Source organism: Phoenix dactylifera, chromosome 15, assembly GCF_009389715.1.
Source record: "Phoenix dactylifera cultivar Barhee BC4 chromosome 15, palm_55x_up_171113_PBpolish2nd_filt_p, whole genome shotgun sequence".
Lineage (NCBI taxonomy): Eukaryota > Viridiplantae > Streptophyta > Magnoliopsida > Arecales > Arecaceae > Phoenix > Phoenix dactylifera.
The window spans coordinates 8723593-8736345 of record NC_052406.1 but is presented as its reverse complement, the minus strand read 5'-3'; the positions used below and the strand labels follow the sequence as shown (position 1 = coordinate 8736345).

The window sequence follows — 12753 nt, the reverse complement described above, 5'->3', positions numbered from 1 at the left end:
AAGTTTTCCCATTTTATTTAATCTAAATTCGGTAGTTGTACAATCTCTCTTCCATCATTTTATAAAGATTATTTTCCTATTTTGAATGGAAAACATTGTTTCCAGATCCTATTCTAACCGAAATATTCAATCTCCCACTAACGATCTATCCTTTTAGTTCAGCTTATTCTTTAATATTATGTCCTTAAAATATATCCTGGATTCCTCAACAACTCGTAAAATCTTTTCTAGATGGAGTGAATAAACATTGGAGAGCATTAAAATAACAAGAGGAGGGTCACTCATTGGCCTCGATGATTTAAGCAGATATTCCGCATTATCTTCTCAACAAGGTATGATTTTGATATTAAATTATTTGATTCATGTTCTGGTTCAAATTTGGCCCAAGGGTGAGTAGGTGACCATGCCGGAGGAGTTAGGAGAGCTGCCGGCCGGAACGAAAGAAGGAAGGACACTTTTCGTACGACGACTTACCTGCACAAAGCCTCACCGGTGGTTTTGGTGAGGGCCTTCCGATGCTCAAGTTAGAGTAGATCTTAGTTGGTCAAAAAGTCCCTTAGGCGTTACCTGGTGGGGTTATTTATAGTCCCCGTAGAGGTGCCCAGGTAATGGAGGTATGATCCGTCCTCATCATGGGAGGAGATAGCTTTTAGCCAGATGACGCGCAGTTAGAGCTTGCTTGAAGCGCACGGCGTAGGCCGTTCTTGTGAACGGTAAGGCGTTGGTAGATGTGGTAGGGCATGGTCACTGATTGATATATCGTGGCATGACTAGCAAGCAAAGTATGGTGCGGTGAGGTTGCTGCAGGGCATAGCCGCAATATGTGGATGACGAGATCGGCCTTTTGAGGTCGGCTCGGCCAGAATTTGTTGACTTCATGCCCAAAATATAACGATCCATTTTGCCTCCCATCAATCCGCATTTAAAGTGTACTAATCTTCTTCCCTTGTTATATCACTCTCTAATTAGGTGGGAGAAGTTGATAGATCATGCTGTAGTTATACTCTTTTCTTCAATAAATCCTTCACCTGCCACCAAAACCATTAAAGACACTGTTAGACTCTTGACTCTCTTTCATCTCTTTTGCCTTCACCGAAGGGACTGGGATGACCAAGTACTTGCTCATCACCAACACCTAACCAAACTTTTTGACTCATTTGGGCAGCTGCCTCAGGCCCTTGGATGCTCCATTGGACTCGCTAACCGTCTTCTAGCTGAGCTTATCCAAGGGATGGTTGCCCATTTTGCCTTACCAAATCCGATCAAATGCTGTCGCAGTCTGGAGTGCAGACTACTCTCCCTCCACCATCCCATTGTAATAAATTTATAGTTTAAGTAGTTGGGGCTCGGTTTCATGAAGTATTCAAATGGCTCTGTGAGAATTAGCTATAGATGAGTTCTGTTCTAGTTAAAGATCACTGAATTCTATTTTTCCAGACCATGTGGGTAGAGAGATCCAAGGTAGGATCTGTGGGTCATGAAACTGGAAAAACCTCAGAGCTAATGAGATGGCTATTCGCAGTAAGTTAACAGGTGATGAGGGCTTGTGTTAAAGATTCCTAGAGTAATATTAATTATGCCATGATGAAAGTTTAATCCTGAGTTTATGGCGGGTCAAAAAAATAGTTGGGTAATGGTTAGCAAAAAGTCCTGTTTTTTTTACTCTTTTGGAGACCAGGAGTTGCCGTTTGCCATACTTTTTTTTCAGATATGCTCTGTTTTCATGTGCATGGCATTTAAAGGGTGCGAACTGTGAGCCGTGAACTGTGAAGGGAAGTCTCTTCAGTCCACCTGGCGGTAACTAATTGCGTTCATACTTGATGTTAGCCAATCAATTAATAAGGAGCATTTATTTGAGGACAGGACTTGACTCCATATTTCTGAGCTTCCCACTTTAACCCAAAGGAAGAAGGAAAAAGAAAAGAAATTCTCAGCTTCCACTAACTATGGGTCTTTAAGATACTAATAAAAAAACTACCCTTAAAAAAAAAAAAAGATACTAATAAAAGGATCCTAAACTATTGCCCATAAATTTTAGTTACTGCCGATATGAACTGCCCGCAAATGAACAGATAGGTGGTCTCTGCTGCACTCCAAGATCAGAAACCATCTTAGATACAAACTTTTATAAGATCTAGACTAGTAAATAGAGCCAATTCAGACCCATATCTACTCGATTGGATATAAAAAATAAAAAAGGATGCTAGGTTGGGAAATATATATATATATATATATATATATATATATATATATATATATATCCACCAACGAACGCACCGTAATCTTCAAAGCTACCTGATAACTTATTACAAGAAAACAAGAAATGTTTTCTTTCTCAAAAATTGGTTTTGATTAGAATGCGATGAGAAAATTCTTTCTATTTATTAATATAATTTAATATCCGTTTTGCTGTTGATCTGGATTCATAGAAATACACGAGATAAATGATATTTTGCAAATGAATTAGAAGAAACAAGATAAGGAGGGATGAAACTTTCTGTAGCAATACACATCTCGCATGTCATCCAATGAAAGCGGTAGCTACGATTGTTCTTTTCAGTCCACTATGTTTTGTTTTTCTTTGAATTGTATGAGCTCCTAAGCTTAGCCCGTAAGTACTGGCGCACTGGAGCAGCTACAGATTGCACCACCTTTGAACTGCCAACCGCGTGAGGAAGCCTCTCGTGGAATTTTCAAGTTGAATTAATGGTGACAACCATGGAGCAAACATTAATGGCAAACTTTCTGACCGCATGGCTTCACGTGTGATTCTTCTCTTTTTTTCTTTTTTCTTTCCTTCAATTTTTTCATTTTCCCTATTGGGCGATTGCATTTTTTTAATGATACAGAAAAAGAAAGTTGAGTTGATCGGAGATGTTGTCGTGAATTCCATGGACTGTTAAGTTTACGTAACTCGGCCAAACCTTGGAAGCTGAAAGCCAGTCGGCCCTGTTGGCATTGTATTTATCGGACGAGGGTAGCTAAACTTCCCTCGGCCTCCATTATGGAAACCTTAAGGGCTCGTTTGGTTCGCGGGAAAAGAAGGGGGGAAAGTGTGGTCAACGGGAAAGTAATGAAATGCCTCTTGTTTGGTTGGAGTTTTCAAAGGAGAGAGAAGGAAAAGTTGTATTCCCATGGGAATGTGATTCCCACATTTCATGGGAAAGTCTTTCTCATGAGAAACATGGGAAAGTTACTTTCCCATGAGGCGGGAATCACTCCATTTTTACTTTTTCCCAAAAAGTCCCTTCAGCATTAAAGAAGCATTAAAGAGGTATTAAAAACCTAATTTTTATTAAGGGCATAATAGGAATTATATATAACTTTCCTAGGAAAGTGGATGGCCAACCAAACATAAGCACCTTGGAAATTTGTCACTTTTCCATAGTCAACCAAACATGCCAAAAGTACTTTCCTAGGCATCCTCTTCCTAGGAATTTGTTTTCCAGGAATCATATTCCTAGGAAGGAAAATGCTTCCCGCGAACCAAACGAGCCCTAAGTTCCACCAGGGCTTCTTGAATAGAAACGGAAGGATTTTAGCTTTTGGTCTCCACCTCAAAGATAGCATCATAATTCAAAAATTAGAATACCAAATTTATCTCTAAATCTGTCACGCTCCAAATCCAGAGCACATCCTAAACCCAGAGCGTAACAGCGCCGCATACCTCTAGGACGGACCATATAAACATGTAAGGTTGCAGATCAAATAATAATAATAATAATAAGTTTTTGATCCTCGAAAACTAATTTAATCAAGATCTAAACAAAATCATCCTCAGAATTAATTGTCCCAATGTAACATAAGTCAAAAATGCAAACTAATTATTATAATTCAAATTGAATAAAATGCTCAGATTGAACTAAACTAATCTAACGAAACTAGACTTGAAATACAAATGATGATAAATATATGCGGAAGATAGCATACTCCCTTAAGTTCCAAGGAATCATGATTCAATATCTGAAAAATAGAAAAAGACAGAATAATAAACTACACTAGCCTGGTAAGCAACATAACACAATAAAGTTGGGTCTAAGCATGCCAAATAAATAGCAAGATACAGACCAAAAATTAATTAAATTTCATAATACTTACATCTTTTTAAAATTTATTATTATTATTATTATTATTATAAACTAATATTAGAGACCCAACATCAAGCTATGACCATGTAACCTAGTGGCATGAGTCAGATACAGGATGCACAAAGTGCCAGATACTACTATTCTAATCATTAGTAGCTCAATGTTGAAATTAGTTTATCAAATTACGAGTTGACAGCGCCAATGAATAATTTTCATTGGTGGGGCAGATTATAATCGTGCTGAGACTACGTATGTATATAAAACAAATTTCATTTATCCAGTCATATTTTCCAAATCACATAATATATTTTCAAACAATTATTACCGTATTAACATGCCTAACCCATTTAACTAAATATAAATCAAATATCACAATCAAATATAATAAACTAATTATTACTTTACCAAAGTTTGGAAAACACACGTAAAGCATTAGGTTACTTACCTCTTCTCTATTCAAAATTTTACTTCAATTAAGTGAGTCAGGTTCACCTATTTTAATATCATTAAAATACTATTAATTTTAGCATTATTTTAAAGGCAAAGCAAAGTCAAAATTAAAATACTATTTGGGATACAGTCTCATGCCTAAATCAGATCGGTCAGATAGCGGTGCCCAACTATCCAGATCGATCTAAATAAGGTGCACCAAACTGATCAAAATGAGCTATAATTTAAGTAACTCAATAAAGGTTAATGGTAACCAAATTCTGGGAGTACTTGATAAGGCTGAGGTATCGAGTCGGTTTGTCATCTGGGTGTCAATTAGCGGTGCAGGGTCTTGACCCTAAGGTCAACTTGAATCCGAACAAAAGGGAGCTATGGCTTCGAACTAAGTCTATGGGTGTTGTTTAGAGAGAGAAAGAGAAAGAAGAGAGAAGATAGTGAATCTCAGTCTGGGTTCAATCAGGAGTCTAGTTTTGGTTGTCAATGGCATAGGTCATCCTCACCATCGGGAGGAGTCAATACCCATCCACTTAAGAAACTACCATAACCACTGTTGGAAGTAAGACAACTACAAGTTCATCTTAACCCAAATGAGACTTGGCAACCCTTTTTTTTGGAGAGAATAGGAAGTCATGAGCTCAGCTTAATTGTTTGGTGGAATCAATGCGTATAAGATTTTAGATCTTGTGAATTTATCACTAGAAAAATGAGAAACTAACATTAAGTCTTCATGTTGGCTTTCCGGATTTTGCAAGAATTATAGTCTCTGTGCTATTGAGGATGCTGGCGTTCCTTATTTTATCATCTATTTAGTAACATATCATACATTTCTAGGTGAAAAGTTTGCTATTAGAATACTATGCCTCACCGCCACTCACTCTCAAAAGTCAAAACCCCCCTTACTTTTATAAGGGTCATACATTTCATACATATCTTGGTGTAAAGTCCATCCTAGCTATTAGTAATATATTTGAGGAATTTGTTTTTGTTTGGTCTTGGATCGGCCATACGATCCTCCCCTTTTAAGTTGACCGACGCGACGTTCGAGTCTTGGAGGGCCACCTTCTCTCATCTACTGAGAATGTTGTTTGACTTTTTTTAAGTTAAATAATACAGGGTTAATGGGACCTCTTGTCTTCTCCATTTCAATGAGGAAAAATCGTCTGACAAAGGATTGAAAGTCATATTGGCATCTATATATGCCATCATCTCCTAGTTAGACATGATGATGAAGTGTACAACGCAAGTTAATATAATCACATAGCCAATTGAAATAATTTTACATTGTCAATGATGCTTTAATTGGGGATCAAGTTATTTCAGAACCGGATACAATGACTTTAGATGCCACACTCTAAGTCCCTCAACGCCGATCAACAGCCAGATGCAATCAAGCAATTAGGGTGAGATTTAGGTGTGAGGCAAGTATCATTGATCACATCAATTTCAGTTAGTTACGCATTTGTTTCTCTCATAATATTCACGAGAGACATCTAGTTTATTAAAGCTAAATAATACAGCTGGTTGCTCCTAAGGAGAGGGTAATGCCAAGTGTAAGTCCTTATAATCAAGATATGTGCCATATTATTATCGACCATGCAGCCGCTTGAGCACACATCAACTCAAAGGGGAGGTCAGTTTCATATGAAGATGGTGCTAGGAGTATTCTCTTTAAGCCTATGATCAAAACCTACCATGCATCTACTCAAAGTTTACCTGCAACTTGAATTTTAGAGTCATTGCTCAGTATGTATATTGCTAATTAATCACATCGAACGTGCATCAATCAAGGTAAATCATGTCTTGTCTCAGCTTTGTCTTCTTTAACATATACACATATATATATATACACACACACACATATACATATACATATACATATACATACATACATACATACATACATACATATATATATACACACACACATACATATATACAGAATTGGGATACGTTTTGCCATGTATTAGCCTTATGGTGGCTACATGTACGTCTGTTTTACTACGATATATATAAAAACTAGTCCACCACCTCTTCTAACCAAAGAAAAGCACAGGCGAGTAGACTTGTAATTTGAAAGTCCACCACCCCCCACAACCGAAACCCCACCCACAAAAAACAAAAAGAAAGAAAGGAAAGAAAAAAAAAAGAGGAAGAAATTCCAAACGATGGAAGAGGGCACACAAGTCTTTTCCGTAAAAAACAATATTTAAGCAAGTTTGAGTCCATGAGCAGCCCATTTTGAATGCAACCCTTCCACCTTCTTTCAATAAATGGGGAATTCATGGCAGCTCCAACTACACTCCCTTGTTCGGTGCAAGCATTAACTGTCCCTCACCCACCACCCTCTTTATATAAACCCTCTCCTCAACCATCCACGCCCTTCATCTCCTCCTATACATAAGAGAAGAACAAATACGGCAAGAAGAAGAAGAATAGCTTCTTTGCCCAAGGAGAAGCCTTGGAGAAGTGAAGATAAGGGGAGAAAAAAATGGCCGGAGAGCACACTCTCCTCTCGACCGAGATCGTGAACCGGGGGGTCGAGGCCTCAGGCCCCGATGCAGGCTCGCCAACTTTCTCCGTCAGGGTCCGGCGAAGGCTACCGGATTTCCTGCAGTCAGTGAACCTAAAGTATGTAAAGTTGGGCTACCACTACCTTATCAGCCATGGTATATACTTGGCGACGATACCGGTGCTCGTGGTGGTGTTCGGTGCCGAGGTGGGGAGTTTGAGCAGAGAGGAGCTATGGAGGAAGGTTTGGGAGGAGACGAGCTATGACCTCGCCACCGTGCTGGCTTTCTTTGGTGTTCTTGTCTTCACCGTCTCGGTCTACTTCATGTCGAGGCCTAGGCCGATCTACCTCGTCGACTTCGCCTGCTACCGGCCCTCCGATGATCTGAAGGTACTACCACAAATGCTTCTTTTCTGTTTATGAAACACAGCACCGATCGAACTCTCTTCTTGATTTCATTAGCAAAGGAACTGTTTATGAGATTTCTAAGTATTTTATTTTTCTCTTGAGCTTTTATGATAGATTTTTGGATTAACATTAGGCAAATTGCCAACAAGAACTATGAAAAACAAGTAAAGAAAACTGATGAGCATTACATATATATTTCACCCTTGATACTTTTGATGTTGTGATAAGATTACTAAGACTATGCTAATTTTAATTATCAGCGTGATTTGATTATAACTTAAAAGATATCTTTTTACAGATCTTGAGTTTTAAACTTTTTTTTTTTTGCAAAATCTTGAAAACACTGTGATTTTTTTGAGAAAAAATATGGCAATTTAGATATACATATATATTCTTTTTTTCATGAGAACATTATGCATAGCATGCGTTTGCATGCATGCATACATACATACTCCTACTAATTGGGGAATATTTTGGTCAAGACCACAAAATTCTTCATCTAAAATACGCGTTCCGAGATGAATGGAACCGGACAGGAAACGTTGATTGATGTGTAAAATTGGAGTGAGAAGCCAGCATAAGTTGGGATATAGTTATTGCCAAACTATTTGATTTTCCACCTAGCATTTCAACATCAGGATGATCAACTCCATAAATATTAAACATGTCATCTCTATTTGGGAATAGTAAGAATAATTAATTAGAGGAATAGTAAAAACTATTGTTCATATTTTAATAATTTATTAAAATGATACTAATAATAAATAATACTCCTATTTGATTTGTCACCTAGTTTTTCCATGTGATAAAGATTAGCCCTAGTCAAGATATGTCCATCCGGGAAAAGTAAGGTTAATTAGAAGATCAATAAAAGCTGTTATTTATATTTAATAATTTCATAAAAATGGACAAAAATGATAAAATATTAGCCAAAGGCTAACTCACTGGAGCCCATTACTGGCCGGCATGTTAAACCTATCAAATAAAAATAAGAAGAGACATAAGAGTTAATAAGAACTTAAGTTTTTACCTTGTAGCACAACCATTCCGAGGTGACAGGCCTTTTTGCATAAATTTAGGCTACCGCGCTCTTTCAAAGAGGTTACAGTGCACGTTAAAATCTCAAATGAAACAAACAAAATCTGAATTGATGACAAAAATGATGGAAGTTCTCTAGCTCGCTCTCTCTCTCTCTCTCTCTCACGCACGCACGCACACGCGCACACTGCAAATAGCCTTATCAATAGTTAAACAAAGGCAACATGGGTCTGCGGTTCAAGTGTGGTTCCAAAACCTAGCCACTAGTGTTCTCTGACCAAGAATGCATGAGTTCTGGCTCAAAAACTTTAGTCCCAACTGACGTGCTGTCCCAAACTGTGACCTAACCTAATCCTAACCTAATCCAAACCCAATGAAAAAATTGGTCGGATCTTGTCCAAATTCAAAACCCAAATCCAATATTCATTAGAATTGCACCACTGGAGTTGAGTTGAGTTTGAGTTTGCCTAACGAAACATGCCCCTGCTTCTTCTCCCAGGTCTCCAGAGAGGAGTTCATAGAGCTGGCCCGGAAGTCCGGCAAGTTCGACGAGGAGAGCTTAGCTTTCCAGTCCCGGCTCCTCAAGTCCTCCGGCGTTGGTGACGAGACCTACGTTCCAAAATCCATTTTCACCACTGGCAACTGCGCCACCATGAAGGAAGGCCGTGCCGAGGCCTCGATGGTCATGTTTGGTGCCCTCGACGAGCTCTTCGAGAAATGTCGTGTTCGCCCAAAGGATGTCGGCATCCTCGTCGTGAACTGCAGCCTCTTCAATCCCACACCATCCCTCTCGGCGATGATCGTAAACCATTACAAGATGAGGGGTAACATACTGAGCTACAACCTCGGCGGCATGGGGTGCAGCGCCGGAATCATATCCCTCGACCTCGCCCGCGACATGCTGCAGGCCAGCCCCAACAACTATGCGGTGGTGGTGAGCACGGAGGCCGTGTCGTTTACATGGTACACGGGGCGCAACCGATCCATGCTAATTCCCAACTGCTTCTTCCGCATGGGGTGCTCCGCGGTGCTGCTCTCCAACCGGAGGCGGGACTTCCGGCGAGCCAAGTACCGGCTCGAGCACATTGTGAGGACTCACAAGGGTGCCGACACCCGGAGCTTCAGGTACGGATCCAGGCAATCACTTCTCTCTTTGTGTTCCAATTTCTTTAGATAGGCAGTAGCGCATGAACAGTAAGTTGCAGGCCTTGATGTGATATTTCCATATCATCATCATAGCTGGCCTTTGTTGGGATCCGAGTAGGTTGGGTCTGGGCTGTGGTTAGCCCAGCTGGATATTAAAGGGTGTCACCTTGGGCACTTTGAGTAATGAGCTGTAGGTATTTTAATTTAGATAGATACAGACCATCTTAGGCCTCTCATATGGGAGTTAATGATTACTCCCACATGGCCATTTATGCGGCCAGTTGGATGCCAAGAATTAACAGGGAGAAATATGCATGCACAAAACTTCCGGGTTAGTTGATTAAAGATGCATAGGTGGCCCCACTGAATTGAAAGGTTAAACCTTTCACCTGTTCACTGATATAAAGGCATAAGGTAGACTACGTACGTACCTTCGCAAATATAACGTGATACATATTTTTTTTCTTTTCTTTTCTCTTTTTTTCTTTTCTTTTCAAACAAGTGATTCATATGTTTGAATCAATTGTCCTAGAAGCTCAGCATGCGAACGCTAAGTCACGTGGAGTCATTTATAGTCCTCATTAATGCTAAAAGAAATGCATCTAACTTTGAGCTACGTTTCGCTGCCGCGGGCCGCTCCAATTTATGTTGGCTCAGCGGCCTCCGCTTAGACAATGACCATTAGGACCATGTTTGACTTGAGCATGCAGTCTTCCTTTCCTCTTAAAAAGATAAAATAAAATAAATCTTGTCTAACTGGCTTCAACTGGTCCATAGCACATAGGATCTGCAAATTTTGTCCACAATTTTCATCTTCTCCCATGATATATGTCAATTGCGGCCGCACAATTCAACTACTGAATCTGGATTTTGTCCCTAAACCCAACTTAATTATGCTTTTTGCATGATACGAATCTGGATGGCCACCGTATTATCCATTTTGAAGAAAATTCAAACTATCACGTCTGGTACCATACATAACTTGTGCTTTATGCAAGCGATAATTGTCTACCTTTAAGATGAATGATGTGATGGCTGTTAAAATTAAAAATAGTACTATAATACGTTGCGAAGGATCCACGTCACCTATAATATGAAACTAAATGACTGTTCCACCCTCTAAAGCACAGATAGAGATTTATGAGTTTGTTTGTTTTTTTCGCATGCATCCCATATTAATACGGATTCTGATGCTACATTTGTTGTGCTTCTCCACTGGGCGTTAGACAGTCGGATGATCCGAAGAGCTTAAAACTTAGCTGATAATATTCAATTACCAAATATTAGTTAGAAGTTTAAACCTGAATGTCGACACAGGTGTGTGTACCAGGAGGAGGATGAGCAAAGGATCAAGGGCTTATCCATCAGCCGGGACCTCATGGAAGTCGGCGGCCACGCCCTCAAGACCAACATCACCACCCTCGGCCCCCTCGTCCTCCCCTTCTCCGAGCAACTCCTCTTCTTCGCCGCCCTCCTCTTCCGCCGCCGCTCCTCCTCCTCCTCCTCCGACTCCAAGCCATACATCCCCGACTACAAGCTCGCCTTCGAGCATTTCTGCATGCATGCAGCCAGCAAGGCCGTGCTCGATGAGCTCCAGAGGAACCTCGAGCTCAGCGACCGCCACATGGAGGCGTCGCGCGCCGTCCTCCACCGCTTCGGCAACACGTCGAGCAGCAGCATTTGGTACGAGCTCGCCTACCTCGAGGCCAAGGGCCGGGTGCGGCGCGGCGACCGCGTGTGGCAGCTGGCGTTCGGCTCGGGTTTCAAATGTAACAGTGCCGTCTGGCGGGCGATGCGCCGGGTCCGGCCGCCCAGCCGGAGCCCCTGGCTCGGCTGCGCCGACCGCTACCCTGTTGGCCTCTAAGAGATTGAGCTCATTCGACGGCAGTATGGCCATTACCCAAGGACTCTTTTGCATGGTTATTTTGCTCTGGTGGTGATCTAGATTGTACTTTGAAGCTCCTTTAATTAATGGTCTAGTTTTACAGTTTGGACGTGGGAATAGTATGATATTGGTTTGAATTGTACTAGCAAGTGTATCCTTTTTCCTGTTCCTTTTTGCTAAAAAAAAATAATTCTATATCTGTCTCTCTTAATTCTCTTGGAAATTACAGTATCATCTAGGTTAAGTGATCAGGCAGCAAAAATAGTTGCAGCCTCACAAATATATATATTGGCCTCGTACTCAAATGTGAGTCCTGCATTTCAGTGATATGGTGTGCACTAAAATGTATTACATTATGCTCTTCTATGGAAGAAGATTAATTTTTCTGGCGTTCTGAGAGCAGTTTAAAGTAATTGGCCTTGTAGTTTTTGACGAGGCATCAACGCTATGAATGAAACATTGCCTTCTTTTGACCGCATCTGCTTGCATGCTCATGCTGCAGCGGGTATACATGCACATTTGCGCATGCCTGAGTGCATGCGCATGTGTGTGCGAGTGTGTGAGAGAAAGGGAAACAGAGAGAGAGAGAGAGAGAGAGAGAGAGTTAAAAGCATCTTGCATCTTTGCTAATAAAATATATTCATGATATCATTGCAATAGGAAACAAAACTGGTACAGAAAATTCAAAAAATATATTCATGATTACTTTTCCAGGGATATGGTTCTGGTGCCGGATGGATGATGATTTAAACCATGCATGTGAGCGAGTGGATGGTTGTTGTATCCATCAATATTTTTTAATGTGTTCGAGTCATCTTACATTAAACTATGCGTCAAGTACAGTACCGTTCACTTTCTTTTCTTTCCTTGCATTGCATTTGGTTCTATGGCTTGTAGTTGGACAGCAAAACTAGTCCCATGCTCTTATGTTGGCAATAGGATACGAAAGCTCTCCGCTTCAGCTATTGTTGCCATCCGCCAAAAGTTTATTGCTTTTATGTACCAACTTAACGGGCAATCTTATGGAGAATGTCGAAAACTTGTGAAGACTTATGCTCCGAAAAGAACGTGGATAGCCATAGGAATCTTATGAAGGTTCTACCTCCCTTGATACACATGTTTCCACGCTGAAACGGATGCAATTTCTCCTGCTCGTATTCGTAAATATCTCCTACTCTAATCAAAAAAGGGTTCTATCTCCCTTGAGGAAACTCAGAAGGTGAAGGTTC

The 12753-nt window shown here is 40.4% G+C and overlaps 1 protein-coding gene across 1 annotated transcript; it reads left to right on the top strand.

Moving 5' to 3' along the window:
• Positions 1 to 6917: 6917 nt before the first annotated feature.
• Positions 6918 to 11847, top strand: LOC103714812 (3-ketoacyl-CoA synthase 10-like). Its single transcript, XM_008802228.4, has 3 exons — positions 6918 to 7437; positions 8993 to 9618; positions 10957 to 11847. The coding sequence occupies exons 1-3, from the start codon at positions 7027 to 7029 to the stop codon at positions 11501 to 11503; spliced, it is 1584 nt and encodes a 527-aa protein (XP_008800450.1). The 5' UTR covers positions 6918 to 7026; the 3' UTR covers positions 11504 to 11847.
• Positions 11848 to 12753: the final 906 nt, after the last annotated feature.